Source organism: Solanum dulcamara, chromosome 8 (assembly GCF_947179165.1).
Source record: "Solanum dulcamara chromosome 8, daSolDulc1.2, whole genome shotgun sequence".
Classification (NCBI taxonomy): domain Eukaryota; kingdom Viridiplantae; phylum Streptophyta; class Magnoliopsida; order Solanales; family Solanaceae; genus Solanum; species Solanum dulcamara.
In genome coordinates, this window is record NC_077244.1 from 76,158,538 (window position 1) to 76,177,737 (window position 19,200).

The 19,200-nt window shown below is 32.1% G+C and overlaps 2 protein-coding genes across 3 annotated transcripts; both read right to left on the reverse strand.

The window, feature by feature from the left end:
* Positions 1-375: 375 nt before the first annotated feature.
* Positions 376-3,153, reverse strand: LOC129898616 (ankyrin repeat-containing protein At5g02620). 2 transcript variants are annotated; one of them, XM_055973221.1, is made up of 4 exons: positions 2,933-3,153; positions 2,044-2,606; positions 1,532-1,941; positions 376-1,338 (listed from the first exon to the last, which is right to left on the reverse strand). In XM_055973221.1, the coding sequence occupies exons 2-4, from the start codon at positions 2,360-2,362 to the stop codon at positions 469-471; spliced, it is 1,599 nt and encodes a 532-aa protein (XP_055829196.1). In that variant the 5' UTR covers positions 2,363-2,606; positions 2,933-3,153; the 3' UTR covers positions 376-468. The 2 variants fall into 2 exon arrangements, with proteins under 2 accessions (XP_055829196.1, XP_055829197.1); XM_055973222.1 differs by having other exon boundaries at positions 2,044-2,687.
* A 10,024-nt stretch (positions 3,154-13,177) lies between these two features.
* Positions 13,178-15,376, reverse strand: LOC129900577 (exocyst complex component EXO70H1-like). The gene has a single exon (XM_055975579.1). It carries the CDS (start codon positions 15,234-15,236, stop codon positions 13,350-13,352), a length of 1,887 nt encoding a protein of 628 aa, XP_055831554.1. The 5' UTR covers positions 15,237-15,376; the 3' UTR covers positions 13,178-13,349.
* Positions 15,377-19,200: the final 3,824 nt, after the last annotated feature.

Sequence of the window (19,200 nt, forward strand, 5' to 3'; positions counted from 1 at the left end):
GGTACTTATTTTAGAAAGTTGAGGTGTGTGGCAAACTTTTACGAAAATGGTTTTGGAACATTGGCCAAAATATGTGAAAACGTAGCTTATTCTCCATTCTTCAACCATCCAACTTCATCTTGTCCATTCCTGCAGAAGAGAAGTTAATAGGATAACGTACTTTTGTCCCCACTCAGATCCCACACAAGCCCTATAAGCTTTATTGTTAACCAGTTATGAAGGAATAAGGCCATGTTATTCATAATGCCGCTTTAAAGAATTGTAAGTAAATCTTCTTGTAATTTCTCTGCCTCAAACTGAACATTTGCTTCTCCAAGGTAAGACGCGAGGGGCGAGCAAAAATTGGAAATTGAAGTGAGAGTACATATTTCTACCTTTGATTCAAGAGTATGCACATGATGGTAAAGCCAATGATCTATTACAATTTGGGGTAGGATTTACAGAGTTGCTAATTTTTTTATTTTTTTTTTATATAGCATACATCTTCTTGTATTCATTGTTTAGAACATCTGAATCAGAGATAACTGACGCTGACCAGGACAAGGACCTACTGGCCAGAGAGTTCTTTCGAATGTTGGAGGACTCTATCCGATGCATTATGACCCAATAACACATAGTCCCTAGTGTTGTAACTAATATAACTGTTCCTATAATAGTCACTACAATAGCCAGCCACTTCTCATTTTTGCCAACCACAACATAAGACAGTGCCAAGAATGCCACTGAAATTAGCACACATGCTAACCACATAAGCTTGTTTATGATTGCCATCATCTGCTTCTTTGCTTTGCTTTCGATTACCACGATCGATGTCTGAACAACCACAACTGCCAGAGAGATAAAAAGGGCAAAAGAGTCGAAGACGAAGAATATCAGAAATGAGGGACTTGGAGCTATATTTGCTTCTCCAAGGGAATGGCCTTGCGGGACATCTTCTGGATACTCAATGTATTGGCCTGGAACAGAGAAAATTGCTGCAAAGGCAACTGTGGCGATTAGTACAGCTACGACTGTGGTAGAATTGATGGCGTTGTTAAGGCCTTCAGTGTGCATTTTATCTATACGTTTGGCAATGCCATGTATACGTTTTCTTGTCTGTCGCGTATGTTCCATTTGATAGTGTACTTCGTGTTTTATGTCACTAACTGTTTGTTTCAACTCTCTTGCTGGATTTAAAGTCTGAGGCTTGATGGCTCGGACGCTTTGTACACCAGCTTCCTGTAGGATGACTGCAATATTTGCCTGTCCCATTTTCTCTGCAGTGTCAAGAGCTGTTTCCTTTGATCTATTGACAGCTCTGGTATCCGTTTCGTTTTGACCAAGTAGAAACTTAACAATCTACATATGTAGAAGGAAAGAGTTAGTGACAGGTAACTTATTATAGCAGGTTACCTGCCTTATTTTTCGGTTTACTAGTCTCACTTTTTGTGTACGGTACTTGATAGTGTAGAAGAACTTTTCAAAGTCGATAAACAAACTCCAAGACTCTAAACATCAAGAAAACCTACATAAATGTAAGAAAACAGCATACCTGAGCCCTTCCTTTCCGGGATGCAATATGCAATGCTGTATTGCCCTTTGTGTCAACGATATTTGTCAACTTAGCATCTGCTCTAATCAGCTCCTCCACAACTTCAAGGTTTTTTCCTTTGACAGCCATGTGAAGTGCAGTCTGCCCCTTTTTATCCATCCGGCTCGCTATCCTTGGCTCCTTATTCAATAGGGCCTTCACCACTTGCACATGTCCATTTCTTGCAGCAGAATGTAGGGCTGTTTTTCCATTACTTTTAGCAATAGTGGCCAAACTACTCTCTGCATCCAATAAATAATTCACCATCTGAATATGCCCTTGGTTTGCTGCACTATGCACAACTGTTGTATTTGCAACATCAACAGTCATTGAGAGCTCGGGATGTACCATCATTAGTACCTTCACCACATCTGCAACATTAGCAAACGAAAAAGTTCATCGGAAGTCCACTAGAAAACTTGATTCGAAGAATAGAGAATCATAATTGAGATGTTATACTACCATTAACATACCCAAATCTCCTTGTTTAGCAGCAATATGCAACGCATCAAATCCGTTCCTTGCTTTGATTCCAGCAGCAGCAAGATCATAGTACTTGATCATCTCCTTAACTAAATCACAATAACCATATTCTGCTGCAACATATAAAGAGGTCTCTCCAGCTGAATTTTGATTTACCAAAAGCTCTTTCAATTCTTCCTCCCTCGTGTTATCTATAATCCCTCTTATTTCAACAAGATTTCCAGCTCTAGCCAATCTATGCAAGACACTGTCCCCACGTTTCCCCGTTAGTTGTTTCTTCATCCTTTTTTGGGGCATGGATGCCTCCATCCTGTTCAAATTGCTCAATAATCCACCCTTTGGCCTAATGCTAATCCTTAGCCAAAATCCTCTTCTTCTTTCCCTCAAACACCCAAATCAGCAACAACATTTTTCAATACCAAGAAAGATTCAGAAACCAAAAAGAGTAACTTTTTTCTACCTGAAGCATCATATACTGCTGGATTCTTCAAAAAGACATAAACTTGAACTTCATTTCCACCTCCCACTTCAGGTCTTAGTAGAGATCAATGCCCTGCTAACAACAAATGACTTCAATTCCTTATTTCGAATACTACTTGTAGATAGTTTTCCAAGAAAGTCAGGCGAATGGTGCCTACTTGAAAGCATCAATACATTAGGGAAAATCATAAGAAATTCAACATTTTTACAGTAGCGCCGAGAAGGAAAGGAAAAGCATGGATTAGTCCCCCCAAAAAAAAACTTAACTATGTTTTTTCTATACAAAGAACATAATCCATTTGTTTTGCACTATATAGCTAATTGTCTTATCTTTTCTCTTTAATGCATTACAACCAAAAAGATTGCCATTTATATAAAGCAAAAGACAGTAAAATTTACCTGGATATGAATAAACTTGCATGTCTTTGCTCTAACTTGTCATTAAATATCCAGGGAGCCACTAGTATACAGAGCATGTATATGTGATGAAAACAACCTGTTTATTGGTTTTTAGAGATGGAAGAAAAGCTCTCAAGTTTTATTTGAACAACTTGAGAAAAAAGGTAGAAGAAGGTTAAGAGGAGAGGAACACTAAAGGCACATGTATGCAAATGCAACACACAAACTTGTGAGATACACATGTATATGTAAATATAATATATGGACAGAGCTCTTAAACATAAAAAAAGAACCAAAAAGATTCCACTTTTGTAAAGTTGATGATAATGAATGTGATGGTGATGGTTTGGAGTTTGAATATTGACTATTAACAAGAGTCAAAACAAAAAATGTGTTTATTGATGTGAATCCCCTTATTATAAGTTACTGTTTCAAAATAAATGTCACTTTAGTAATGAAAAATTATCCTAAAATAAGTGTCACCTTAAATATTTAAGACAATTTTAGAGTATTTTTTAACTATACTCTTACATATCATGTTCTTAATAGTGTTCAGTTCTCAAGAAAAATTAATTAAATAAAAGTAATTTAATAAACTACACATTGAATTTTACATTTCTTAATGAATTTGACCAAGGGAGTTCAATTTTCTACCTCACGTATTTTTTCCCTTTATTTAATGCTTAAGTATGTTGTATACTGTGCACTGTTAAGGAATATGACCCCTCATTATTGATAGAAGCCTCGAATTTGATATGTGAATGGAGAAAATCATCGTAGAAGATATTTTTTCCTTTAACGGGCCTTATTCAGTGCAAATCTAATTTAATCGAGACTCAATACAAATACGAATACTGGGTAAAATTACAAAAAATGTTGTATAATGTGCAGCCTTGGCGATTCCAAAAAAATAACAGAAACTAGAAAAAAACATGAGTTCTTTTACTTATTATTTTTATGTTGTCTTATTTACAGATATTAATCTTGGCAAAAGGAATCAATTTTTTGATATTTTAATAACGGCTAAAATATTAGAACTTCTTCGTGAGGGACTGAGGGTAATGCAAGGTTATGAGCTTCATTAAAAAAAATTCTCGAATAATTCAGTTATCATTTTTGAATGGTATCCACAAATTAACAATACGATTTTCATCATCCTAATTATGTCCAAAAGCATATGTTTGGATGTTTATTTATTAGTTTATATTAAAATGTCTATTTCTCTATCTAATGGACGTCATGCAGAGAAACATCCTGAATTATGTTTACCAACCTAACATATCCATTTTCAAATCTCATTAATTTGTTTATTATCGACGCACGACTCAACATTTATTTATTTTTTTAAAAAAAAGAAGACAAAAGAAATAAAAGAATTACTTGCTATATATGAAATGTTGAAATCAACACATAATAATTTTGGGGACATGAAAAGGAAGAAAATGTTTTGTTTTGCTTAGTGATGAAGCCTTGCTTGGGTTTAGGCCAAATTATAGTGGGATGCAAAAAATAGGAATACCCCACAGAATCAAACTTTAAAGTTGATGAGCATGTGGGCATTCTGTAATTCCACCCCTTTTCATTTTTCAATTACACAAAAGTGGGGGTCAAGAATTCATATCCCATCAACTAAATATATTATTCATTAAATGAAATAAAAAGATTCTTATATCTATGATTTCAGATTTATTAGTATAAAGACAATTCTCCGAAATCTCCTTAAGTTCATCTAGAAACCTACGCACGGGAACGTGTATTATCAATGATTTAATTAAGCTTAATTTTTGCATAAGTAATACTGTAATAGTATTATTTAAGGGAGCTAAAATTTTCACTAACTTTTTTTTTTTTACTATAAACGTAGTAATTTTTCAGCGAAAGAAATTTATCTAACGAAGGGGATTAAGATGTATACTTGCGCGCCAAGGGGGTAAATATTTATTTAAAATTATTTTTAAAACTGTAGACATAATGGCTAATGCATATATACATTTTTTTAAAAAAAAAAAACGAAGATAAGAAGGATGAGCATCATTTTTCGCAATAAGTAACATGATTAACAGAGGAATTAGAATAAATCACCCGACAATTACTGAAAACCTTAAAATAAAAGAATAGATAATTTTATAAGCGTCCGATTCCTCTTTATCCTAAACAAACATATATAGTACAACAAAGGAATTAATATAAAAGAGGTATGGTTTTATTTCGTTCTGATCAAACCGCTGAAACTAACAAGTAACAACCATGACCCATATTAATAATAATAATAAATCCATTTACCAGACAAATAATTTTAGAATCTTAATAATTTATATGTTTACAAAATTACAATAATATTAACATGTAATATTGTGTGTAGCTGCTGACTCAGATATTAGATGCTTATTGACCTTATGCCTTACATGTATAAACAAGTAAGTCCAACAAAAAAATCTACAACATAAGACATCCAAAAAAACAAACACATAAAAGTATAAAAATAAGCAAGGTTTCTAAATTAAAAGTAGTAGCAAAAATATGAACTTTGGGTTAAATGAATGTGGGCATATTTGGATAGTCCTATAACTTCACGAGGGAAAATCATTTATACTAAACTTTATAAATCAAAATTTATCTCCAACAATTGATATACTAGTTATTCATTATTCATAAATTGACTCATAATCTATATGTTTTACTTATATGAAATTATAGAATGATAATCGAATATTGTACTTGATGTGCTGCTCCCTTCATCTCAAATTATATATAGAACCAAATATTTTAATTTTCAAGTAATGGACGAGTGTGTATTGCGAGTCTTAACAGTGATAGTCCTGGACTGGGTCGAGCCCAATTCAAGATGCCATACCTCTGTCGGTCCGTTAACGCCTTATTTTTTTAAGGAAAATTTACATAAATGTACTACATTAAGAAAATATTTACCATTTATAGCAATAATATTTTTTTTTACTGAACACTTATAATACAATTTTAATACATATTGGCGAGAATAATTTATAAAACTCATATAATACAAGTTTTATTCATGGATAATATATTTACCACATACTTTAATACACTTATAATACATTGTGTCAATTTCTTACCAAACAAGTATAATATATTTTAAAACACTTATAATACATCTATAATGCATGCATAATTCACTTTTAATACATAGTAAATATATCATAATATTCCTATATATTGCTATAAATGGTAATAAATAAAAAGTATCGCTAAAATCAATAATTATTTATTAAAAGGTGTTTTTCCTAATAATTTTTCCTTTTTTTAATTATAAGCTACAGCCTACTTCAACGTTTGCAGTTTCTCATAGAGGAACTAATCCATCTGAATGTCCAACTCCAAGCCCAAGCAAACTATGAGCTCGTGAATCGTGATGATAAACTTGGAATGCAGACCCAGAATTGTCCGGTCCTGGGCTCAGCCCAATTCGAGAAGCCATACCTCTATTCATGAAGTATTGAATTGAAAAGATTGCTGTCATGCACCACCAAAACACTTCATATTCTCATAAAATAGTCGAGTAATTCTATTGGCTTTAATATAAATATTTAGTACTGTAAAAATAAATTTAGTAAACAAATTCATATAACTTATCTTACTTGATTAGCTTGAGATGTCGTTTAATGATGGTAGGTGTATCAAATGGGAGGTTAGACTAATTTTGCATAAGTCAAAATGAGTTCGAATCAATAAATGACTAAGTTATTAAGCCGTTCAAAAATTATTTGAGCTGAAATTGACTAGGTCAATATAGGCTAAATAATGGGTCATACTCCAATTCCTTTAACTCTTCCCAAATTTATGATTAATTTGTTTGGTCTCCTATAATATGTTTAATTACTTAATAAAACATGCGTTGTAAAACAAGTGGATGTCCATGGACCCACTTTCACGGTAAATAAATAGTATTTTCACTATAGCTCACACGTTTTGTTTTAAAGATGATCGTTTTTTTCAATAACTTTTGCCTATAAAACGGCAACGTATCTTCAATATGAAATACACTGAAAAAGGATTACTACTCTACTTTCTCGTTCTATTATTTCTCTCTCTTTCTTTCTCTTTCTTTATTATACTTTCTTTTCTTTGCTATCTATATATTATTATTATTATTATTTCATAATACGTTATAAGCACGAAACTCTAATTTTCTCCGGATAAGTTAACTTCTATCTCAGATATTGAAGAGATTTAATTTTAGTTGTTTTGTTATTTCCAAATTAATTTCTATCTCGGTTTTCATCATGTCAAATTTATCAAAGCTTGAATTTGTGGCACTTGACGTTACTATTTGTCATGGATCCTTGATACTGAAATTCAGCTTGATACTAATGGTCTTGGTGATACTATTAAACAAGGAAATAAAGCATCAAGCCAAGATAAAGCAAAGATCATGATTTTTCTCCGTCATCATCTTTATAAAGGATTAAAAATTGAATATTTAACTGTAAAAGACCCTCTTGAATTATGGACTAATTTGAAGGATCGATATGACCACCAAAAAACTTACGGTGTTACCAAAAGCTCGATATGAATAGTTACACCTTCGATTTCAAGATTTTAAAACTGTATCTGAGTATAATTCTATTATTCACAAAGTAAGTTCCATATTAAAATTATGTGGAGAAACTATCAATGATGATGATTTACTTGAGAATTTTTTCCCCACTTTTCACGCTTCAAATGTGTTGCTACAACAACAATATCATGAAAAATGGTTTAAGAAATATTTTGAATTAATTACATGCCTATTTGTGGCTGAGCAAAATAATACTTTGCTGATAAAAAAATTATGAAGCCCGTCCTATTGAGTCTTCTCCATTCCCTGAGGCGAATGTTGTAGCAGTACATAATCAATCTGAATCAAGATAAAATAATTATCGTGAACGCGGTCATGGCTGTGGTCGTGAACGTGGTAAATGATGAAACAGTTATCCTCATCATGGTGAAAATAAACATGAGAAAAATAAAATTACTCAAAATAATTCTTTTAGAGATAAATTCAAATTGGGCACGTGATTGTCATACGCCCGATCATTTTGTGAGACTCTATCAATCCTTTCTCAAAAGAAAGTATAATAATGTGGAGGTACACTTGAATTTTTGAAATGATAATAATGAAGCAACTTCCTCAAATAAATATGAAGATATTGAGACAAATCTTGCTTATAAAAATGATGATTTTGAAAGCTTTCCAAATATTACTCATTTGGAAGCTGAAGACTTCTATGAAAATATTGACCGAAGAACTGATCAACTAACTGGGATAAAAATTTGTCTTCCAATTACATTTCCTATTATGTTGTTCTTCTTAAATGTTTTTCATAAGGCATTATGTCTTATTAATTTCTACATTTTTAGTGCATTTTCTGAAGATTTCTTATAGCTTTTCAAGTTCTTATAATGTATCTTTTTTTTAATGAAGAATATAAAAAAATTCCAGTCATCAGTTGGATCTAAAATCAATTATGATAATATGTGTCATATCGATAGCGTCACAACACACACTATTTTAAGAGATAAGAAATATTTCTCTTATTTGATTATGAAAGAAGCTAATGTTAATACAATATCTAGTAGTACAAGATTAATTGAAGGATCCGAAAAGACTAAAGTCGTACTTATTGGAGAAACAAATTTGATAATTAATAAAGCATTATATTGTAGTAAGTCTCAAAAAAAATTATTAAGTTTCAAAGACATTCGTGAAAATGGCTATCATATTGAGACTAGAAATGATGAAAAAATAAATATTTTTATATTAATACAATGATGTCGTGCAAGAAATTTATATTTGAAAGTTACCCGCACTTTCATTCAATTTATACTTCACAAGTATTAGCATGGTTGAAACGCGTGTCATATTAAACCAAAGGTTTACTAACTCAAATGATTTTATTATTTGGCATGACCGGTTGGGTCATCCCGATTCTAATATGATGCGCAAAATAATTGAGAGTTCATATGGACACTTTTTGAAGAACCAAAAAAATTTTCAATTTAAAGAATTCTCTTATATTGCATGTTCTAAAGACAAATTGATTACTAAACCATCAGTAATATGGTATTTGCGAGATTACTTGCTCAAATAATTAAGTTAAGAGCACAATTTTCAGATCATGCAATAAAGACAATTCATCTTGATAATGCTGGTGAGTTCACATCTCAGATATTTAATGCTTATTCTTTGTCCATTGGAATAAAAATTGAACATCTGATTGCTCATGTTCATATTCAAAATGGTCTGGCAGAATCATTGATTAAACGTTTTTAATTAATTGCTAGACCAATGTTTATGAGAACAAAACTTTCTATTTTATTATGGGGTCATGCTATTTTGCATGCAACAAATTTTGTGTGGATCAGACCCACAAGTTATCAAAAAGTCTCTTCATTAGAATTGACTTTTGGTCAGGAGCCAAATATTTTTCATCTTAAAATATTTGAATATGCGGTATATATTCCAATTGCTCCACCTCAACGTACAAAGATGGGTCCTTAAAGAAGGTTGGAGATATATGTTCGATATGAGTCTCCTTCTATCATAAAATATTTGGAACCTATTATTGGAGATTTATTTACTGCAAGATTTGTTGATTGTCATTTTGATGAATCAGTATATTCAGCATTAAGTGGAGAAAATAAGCAGCAGAAAGAGGAAATAAAGTGGAATGCATTATCACTATCTCATTTAGATCCTCGTACAAATAAATGTGAACTGAAAGTTCAAAAAATAATTCATTTATAAAATATTGCAAATCAACTGCCAGATGCATTCACTGACCTATCAAGAGTTACTAAATCTTATATTCCAGCTGCTAATGCTCCAATTTGAGTTGATGTCCCAGTAGGGCAATTAATTAATATAAATGAGTCTAAACCACGCTTAAAACGTGGCAGATCGATCAATTCCAAAGATAAAAATCCTCAAAAAAGAAAAGAAACAAACAACAAAGATGGTCATAATATGGAAGAACCTACTTAAGAAGAGCGAGGAGACATAACAATTAAAATCTTAGAAGGGGTTAAGGCGCCTGAGAATAATGAAGAAATTTTAATAAATCATGTCTCATCAGAAAAAATATGAAACTGAAATAATGTAATTGTCGACAATAGTTTTGCTTATAATGTTACTGTTGAAATAATGCAACAAAATGAGGATCTTGAATTAAAATCTGTCGAGAAATGTAGACAGAAGAATGATTGGTCAAAATGAAAAGATATAATTCAAGTTTAATTAGCTTTACTTGAAAAACGCGAAGTTTTTGAACCGATAGTTCGAATACCTGAAGGTATAAATTCAGTGGGATACAAATGAGTCTTTATGTGAAAACAAAATGAGAAAAATGAAGTCGTAAGATATAAAACATGACTTGTGGCACAAGGATTTTCACAAACACCTGGAATTGATTACATGAAAACATATTCTCCTGTGGTGGATGCAATCACTTTTAGGTATATTATAAATCTGGCATACATATGATGGATGTCGTTACAATCTATTTAAATGGCTCTCTAGACAATGATATTGTTATGAAAATCCTGAAGAATTTAAAATGGCTGAAATATATAAAGATTCTCAGGAAATTTGTTCAATAAAACTTCAAAAATTCTTATACGGGTTGAAACAATCATGACAAATGTAGTACAACCGTCTTATCAAATATTTGTTAAAAGAAGAATTTAAAAATGATCCAATTTGCCCTTGTGTCTTTATTAAAAGGTATGGATCTAAATTTGTCATAATAGCTGTATATGTTGATAATTTAAATATTATCGGAACTCCTAAAGAACTTTCAAAGGCAGTAAAATGTCTAGAAAAAAATTTAAAATGAAAGACCTCGAAAAGACAAAATTTTATCTTGGTCTACAAATTGAATATTTTGCAAATGAGATATTTGTCCAACAATCAACATATACTGAAAACATTTTAAAAAGATTTTACATGGATAAAACACATTCACTAAGTACCCCAATAGTTGTGAGATCTCTTGATATTAATAAAGATCCATTCCGACCTCATGAAAATGATGAAGAACTTATTGGTGCTGAAATATCGTATCTTAGTGCAATTGGTGGATTAATATATCTTACCAATAATTCTAGACCAGATATAGCTTTTTCTGTAAACTTGTTAGAAAGATTTAGTTCTTTTCCAACACGAAGACACTAGAATGACATTATCATATATTCAGATACCTCCAAGGGACTATCGATATGGGATTATTTTTACTCAAATGAATCTACGTCACAATTGATTGGTTATGCAGATGAAGGATATTTGTCTGATCCCATAAAGGTCAATCGCAGACAGACTACTTATTTATATGTGGTGGTACAACTATATAATGACATTCAACAAAGCAAACTATGGTTGCAACTTCCTCAAATTATGCAGAGATAATAGTCATTCATGAAGCAAGTCGAGAATGTGTTTAGTTAAAATCAATAACTCAATACATTTAAGATACACGTGGTCTTTCTTTGAAAAGATATGTTCCAATAATATTGTATGAAGACAGTATTGCATGTATAACTCAATTGAAGGGAGGATACATCAAAGGAGACAGAACAAAACATATTTCACCAAAATTCTTCTGTACTAGGGTTTTATCCACTAGATTTTTCTGGTAAATTTTTTAATGAGGAAGCAACCAATGCGTATTACAAATAATTATGTACATATTTTTTCTTTTGTACATGAACATTCGAGGGAGACTGTTGTAAAACAAGTGGATACATAATAATATTTTTACTATAGATAAATAGTATTTTCACTGCAGCTCACACGTTTTGTACTATAGATGATCGTTTTTTTTCCAACAATTTTTGCCTATAAAAAGGCAACGTATCTTCAATATGAAATACACTGAAAAAGGATTACTATTCTACTTTTTCGTTCTATTATTTTTCTTTCTCTCTTTCTCTTCGTTTATTATATTTTCTTTTCTTTGCTATTATTATTATTATTATTATTATTATTATTATTATTATTATTATAGTCCACACGCGTTCCAACCTTATGAATGACTAGTTATTGAGGATGACAACTATTTTCCTAAAGTCTCAATCCGAGGTGAAAAGCCAATTGAAAGTTTACTCATATAGGGACGGATATAAAGCCAAATGTGACTAGTATACTATACTTTCTTATTATTGCTGTAGATTTTGAATGGTTTAACAAACGACATATGTTATTCTTGTCGTAACGTACCAAGTTGCCTACCATTATTGTGGGCACCAAGTTTGTGACTTTTTTCAATCAAATTATGGGTAGACAAAATAATAACCACCAGAGAGCATTCAAATCAAACTTAAGTAGACAATAAAGTACCGTTGGCTCAAAGAATCATAATTTGAATAATAGTTTGACTTTAATTCCTCCTTGGAGGCTTAGATAAAAAAAAAATAGATTAATTATGATGAAATAAGTTATATTAAAATTATTTATTATTGAGTGTTCGATTTGTTGTATTCAAAATAATATGTATTGAATAAATTTTAAGAATATGTTGTTTGTTTATAAAAATAACATTCACTTTATTTAGTTTTTTATATATTTTTTTCAATCTTTAGTTATTCAATATTCATTCTTAAAATAAAACTTTTATTTTCTTTAGCGTAAATATTTTCATGTATGCATTTTCATGATATCTGTATGTATTTAAAAATAAAACTTTCTTCTAATTTAATTTTAAAATATAATTTCCATTTTAACTCTGTTAAAATAAAAAATGATTTATGAGAAATCAAAATATAAATAAACACAAGAATTATTCAAATAAATTTATAAATACAAATTATCTTATATACTGTAATTTTTTAATAGAAAAAATATTAAGAATTATTATAAAAATAAGAAGTGAAGATTTTGAATGTTGTTATATATGATATTAAAAATAATATATTTGTCATTTACCTATTTTATTCTGAGATTAGTATACCACTCAAGAGGAGAGATAACTTGTCCCAGTACTAATTATTAATCTCGGAGTATATTATCCCAAAGTCACCAACTAAACAACAAATTAAATATCACTATAACTTAATCTAAAAATTATTTGGTGTTATTTTTCACGCCAAACTACCCTAAGAGCCTGTTCTAGCAGTTGATTCTGGATTGCAAACACAAATGAACCTTCTAAAATCAGCACTGCTGATAATTTAAACATAGAACTAGCACATATTATTTCTAATTTCAATAAAGCTACTCAAAATAAAGAAATAAAAATATAGAAAAGGCATCATTAACATTTCTGAGTAATAAGCAAAATGAAGAATGTACAACTTTTGTTTCTTTTACACAATTGAAAGAATACTTCATTCAATCTAATACTGTACGGATAAAACATATCATGTAAGCTAAAACGATAAACTGAAACAGAGGAAGTACTATTATTTATCAACGGCCTCGTGGTGGCGATGACCACGTTGAATTCGACAGTGAAGATGACCCGTGCGACGACGACGTACTGGAGTTTTCTGAAGAACCGGTTCCGTAAAAAAAATCGGATAAGTAATTTTGCACATTGTCAGGGGCAAATCTGACAATTGACTCAACTCCGCCACCACTCCCCATCCATGCCACCTTTTCACAGTGCTTCTCGTAAAATGGTCGATAAGCCGAAAGGATCTTCTTCGCCAGTGATATTTTGACTTCATCGCGGAGTTTCGGGTCGGGTATAACCCATGATCTTTGCTTCCAGTATGTCTCTTCGAAACACGAACTGAATTTACAGAAGCATTCCTTGGCTTCCGCCAGAGAAATATCAGCCGTTGGATTCTCCGGCAGTGACATCATCACCTTGCTCCAACCCATTCTCTTGTAATTTGCCATGTATTGTTCTACCTTAGCTTCGTGGTTTGAAATCCAATCGGGTCCTAATAGGAGCTTCAGGCTGGATTCTCGAACTTTCGAAACGACGTAGTTTAGGTTGTTTGCTAAGAACAAGTAGGATAACGGAACGTCCCCGTAAAACCCTGCTTTGCCGTCGAGTTTGCAGAGGAGAACGAGGATAAGCCATGCGAGCCGTACGGAAATGGTACAAGACGGTGAGTTCCCGTCGTCGTCGGTGGCGATTGGACTCAAAAGGTAAGATTCCGGCAGCGGTGACTTTGCCACTGCCGGCCAATCGGCGATAATATCGGTGATGGGTCCACTGTAATCACCGAGGAAAATAAGGTAGTTCATAACATAGCGTGTTAGAGGGTGGATTCCGCCACCAGCCACCACTTTGGATGAATCTTTCTTAATCGCCGATTCGAACTCCGACAGCATGGCTCGAGCAGCATCTCGGAGCTTGGCCATGGAGGTCATCGCCTGAGATTTAACAACCGCCAGAGAATCGAACCCGAAAATCAATTCGATTTCACTCCAGAGTTCAGAAATAGAGTCGTAGAGGTCGAGAATACGGAACATTTTCTCAAGAGATAGCTTCTTGTATTTCGCCACCATCTCCGGGAAAGTGAACAGCCTTAGAGCACTGTCTTTAGCAATCTCTGTGAAACAAGACTCTCTGATGTTATCGGAGATGGAGAATACTTGGTCACAGAGAATCCTCTCGCCGTAAAACAGAGTACTAACAGCAACCTTAACAGCATTCAACCAGATCTTGATTTTCTTCTCCAAATCTTTCCAATCCATTTTCTGAACCGTTGAATAGTAAAAAATTTCAATACCCAAGTAATACAATGTCTCATCGATGACTGATTTTCGATTAAGTTCGTAAATCTTGGCGCATTCTTTTCCATACCCAGCTTCAATCATACAATCAGCAATGGCTTTCAGATCCACAGCTACGGAAACCTTTTCTCCTTCATCAGCAATTGAAATCTCAGCAAAACGAGCTTCAATCTCGGCATTATCATCTTCAGAAGCTTGATCTTCATCAGAACCACTAGACCGGGTGGATTCTCTTGACACAGATTCAGACTCTAGAAAGTACCGATTTCCTGACAAAATGGTGTAGAACTCTTTCTGAAGTCTCTTAACAGCGATTTGCATGAGATTTTGAGCTCGAACAAGCAATTGCGAGCTGGAACTTTCTTTTACAACAAATTGCATAGCATGTTGTAAATCAATTACAGCGTCCAGAAACTGCTTAGCCTCTGCCCTGCTATCTTGGAAGAGATTATTAGAGCTGGACTTATCAAGATCCCATCTTTTAATAATTTCTTCAGAGTTCTTTAATGTATCCTCCATTAAAGTGTCACTGAATTTATGATGTGTGGATGGTGGAGAAGAATGTTGAGGGGATGAATGTTTGGATGAAGAGAAAAACCCAGTCATTTCTTTTCGTGCAGAACTGGAAAAAAAAACTCAGGAAGCAGTGATTCAAGTGAACAAGGAAGTTCTTTTATTTTAGTTTGTTAGGTTGAAAGGAAGATAGAGACTTGGGGAATGAAGAAAATTGAATTTGATGGGGATATACGTGAAAAAGAAGAGTATTTATACAAGTAAGGCTGAGAAGTTTGACCTAAAAGGACGACTGAGATGGAAGATACACGGAAATAGGTATAAACTATGGTCCAGGCTATAGTGATGTCGTTATTTAAATATTTTATTTTATTTATTATTAAATAATTATATTTTATCATTTATCTTATCTTTTTATAATAATTTTATTCCATTCATTAATATTTTTTATACTAATAACCATTCAAACAAAGTGTAAATATTAAAAGGAAATAGAGAGAAGTAGCCCTATAATTTTTTAAAAAGCTTAAATAGCCCGTGTTGAACAAACTTTTAAAATATATATTTTATTACTTTTTGACTTAATTTCTGCACTAATTCGAACCTCAATTAAATTCAGCTGTGCTATATTTATTAGTTATTGAGAGAAAATAAATATTTTAAAAAATACACTTTATTAAATATCTTAACTCTGTAGAATAAATATTTTTCGCTCTTTTAAAAACTCTCAAACAGGCTAAAAAGTTTTGGGCATACAAGGAAAACTAGAAAGCAAGTTGATAAGATCCATTACTCGTTTGATATTTGATGTTTTGACAGAAAGTGATTTATATCTGTAAGAAAAGGAAATTAGGTCGAATTTGTTAAAGAGCAAGTGGAACAAGTGGATGTTGCAATTATTTTTTAATATAAGTGGGCCCCATTGACTATTATTTTTCTTTACTTTTTGGCTATAAATATAACCTTTGCAATGTAAGATAGAGATGTAAAAAAATACATACACGACTTTCTCTTCTGTTCTCCTTTTTATTTTCTTCCTTTTATTTTATCAAATTAATTTATTCTATAACTAAATTTTCCTTTTCAACAAACTAACTTTAAATTGGAGTGGATGAAAAATCACTGCCACCTGTTAATTTCTTGATGGGTTAATATGTACTCAAAAAGTTAAAGACTCATTGAATTGTTTTTAGCAAATTGGTAAGCAGTTCATCGTTTTGATGCCCATCAAAAAAGTGTGTGAAATGACTATTCTATATTTTTTTTGCTGGTAGAAATAATAAATTAGTAGTTTGTAAATTATTATATAAAAAAGGATAAATATTAAGCGTTGTTTAAAAGCATGCAGAGAAAAATCAATAGTACAAGTACACCCTTCGATTCAAAATAGGAAAAAGACATAAATTCTCATCTAAAGTTATATCAAAAAATTAGTTATACATTTAAATTATTATAACGATCTATTGCAGACATAAACTATCTAAAAGTTAAATTATTATCCCCCTACAACTGACATGGCAAAAAAAAAAAGAACAGTACGTCAGAAATTCTATAAAGTAAAAAAAAAACTTAAAAAACAAAATCACCCTATTCCCACATCCTTTCTTCTTCACACCCACCTAACCTCCTCTTCTTCATACCCACCTCCATTTACTCTCATTTTGAATCTTGATTTTTTTTCTTTCAAAATCCATTAAAGTAAAAAAATTAAAAAAAAAAAATCACCTCATCCCCACGTCATTTCTTCTTCACACCCACCTACCCTCTTCTTCTTTATACCCACCTCCATTTACTCTCATTTTGAATCTTGATTTTTCTTCTTTCAAAATTCATTAAAGTAAAAAAATTTAAAAAATAAAATCACCTCACCCCCACGTCCTATCTTCTTCACACCCACCTACCCTCTTCTTCTTCTTCTTTATACCCGCCTCTATTTACTCCCTATTTTAAATCTTGATTTTTTTTCTTTCAAAATTCATTAAGAAGAAGAATAATTCTTCTCCCCATTTTGGTGGAGAAGACGATTGGGGTTTGGGGGTGGATCGAATGGGTGGTTAATAATTAATTAAGAGTTAATTAGTGTAAAATATAGTTAATAAAAGAAAAGTTAATTAAAAAAGAAAAGAAAAGAATGTAAAAAATCAGATGGGTAGTTAATAATTAATTAAGAGTTAATTAATATAAAATGTAGTTAATAAAAGAAAAGTTAATTAATAATAATAAAAAAAAGAAATATAAAAAATCGGATGGTGGTTAATAATTAATTAGAAGCTAATTAGTATAAAATATAGTTAATAAAATAAAATTTAATTAATAAAGAAAAGAAAAGAAATATAAAAATCGGATGGATAATTAATAATTAATTAGGAGTTAATTAATATAAAATATAGTTAATAAAAGAAAAGCTAATTAGTAAAGAAAAGAAAAGAAAAAAATATAAAAATTATAATTTTTGATGTAGCAATGACATGGAGCTAACGTGACACTGACATAGCCCCACGTGACAGCGATTGTAATACACTACATACTATGAGAGTGGTGTTATGCGTTCAGGGGGTAATAAATTCACTTTTAAGTGGTTTAATAGATCGCCGTGATAATTTAACTGTATAACTGACTTTTTGAAATAACTTCAGAGGAGAATTTATGCCTTTTCCAAATACTTTGTTTTAGACTTTTAACCAAACTGATGTATTGGATAATTTCAATATTCTGTCTATGAAAGGATTGACTAAGGTGATCTTAGTCGAAGTCGTGATCAAATATGAAATTTGTTTGATGAACTTAGTTAAAAACTAATTAATAATATAACCACCCCCAAGGAAGAAAAAGATTCTGATAGACCCTGGTGGATACTAGACACAAGTGGAGCTTTTAGTACTAAATCAACTTGGGAGTTTATTAGGCTAAGGGGACCTCAAATGAGCAAATACAATTTCATTTGGATTAAGGGTTTGCCTTTTAAAATTTCATTCTTTTTGTGGAGATGCTGGAAATATAAAATCCCTACTGATGATGTCCTAAAAAAGATGAACTTTAATATAGCATCCAAGTGTTGGTGTTGTATAAATCCTAAGGAGGAGACTATACATCATGTGTTCCTAACATCAGAAACTGCTAAAAGGACTTGGTCCTATTTCTGCAAGGCTGCAGGAATAAACATGGAGGGAGTGCAGCTGCAGCAACTAATTGGGAAATGGTTGAATGCCTCAGTAACTGCTAGATTGAAACAGATATACGCTGCAGTGCCATCAATTATAATTTGGAAATTGTGGAAGAGAAGAAATGGTATCAAACATGGACATAGGGAGATCAGTAGCTCAGTTATATATATAGTACTAAACTCTATCCAAAGACTAGTACTACACAGAAATCCCTCAATTAGAACTATCCCTACCGGTTGGAAAAATCTGGTACATATGATGGAGGAAGGCAAGGCAAGATTGAAAGTAACACAAGTTAAATGGAAATTTCCTCCACTCGGTTGGTGTGCTTGCAACACAGATGGAGCTTCTAGAGGTAACCCAGGGAGGAGTGCTTATGATTTTTGTGTGAGAAATGCACAAGGAAACCTAATATATGCTCAAGCAGATGAAATTGGAGATGCCACTAATATAGAAGCAGAGGTGGTGGCTCTACTGGAAGCCCTAAAATATTGTAAAAAGCAAGGACTTAATAATATCATCTTCGAGACAGACTCTCAAACCATTCAAAAATTTTTAACTGAAGACTGGAAACCCCCATGGAACATAGCAGGCTGGATTGAGGAAGTGGAGGAATACAAAAGAGATATGGATGTCATCTTCAAGCATACCCTAAGAGAAGCAAATAAACTAGCTGATGCTCTAGCAAATTATGCGCTAGATGAAGGGCCAATGCACTGCTACTTGTTTAAGGATTTGACCACAAAAATGAGAAGTATCCTAAATAGTGATAAAAGTCAAATTCCCTATTTAAGAATCAAGAAATTCTGAGAAGATGGAGGAAAAAGGAAAAGAAGCAGGAAGAAAGACGAAACCAGAAGGAGGAAAATGATTCCTCATATAACAGTTTGTTT

Excerpts from the sequence above, each read along its gene's own strand:
- LOC129898616 (XM_055973221.1), bottom strand. The coding sequence starts at position 2,362 with ATGGAGGCATCCATGCCCCAAAAAAGGATGAAGAAACAACTAACGGGG. Across the intron at positions 1,942-2,043 it reads TGCTAAACAAGGAGATTTGG|ATGTGGTGAAGGTACTAATG; the intron begins GTATGTTAATGG and ends CTAATGTTGCAG. Across the intron at positions 1,339-1,531 it reads CCCGGAAAGGAAGGGCTCAG|ATTGTTAAGTTTCTACTTGG; the intron begins GTATGCTGTTTT and ends CTACATATGTAG.
- LOC129900577 (XM_055975579.1), bottom strand. The coding sequence starts at position 15,236 with ATGACTGGGTTTTTCTCTTCATCCAAACATTCATCCCCTCAACATTCT.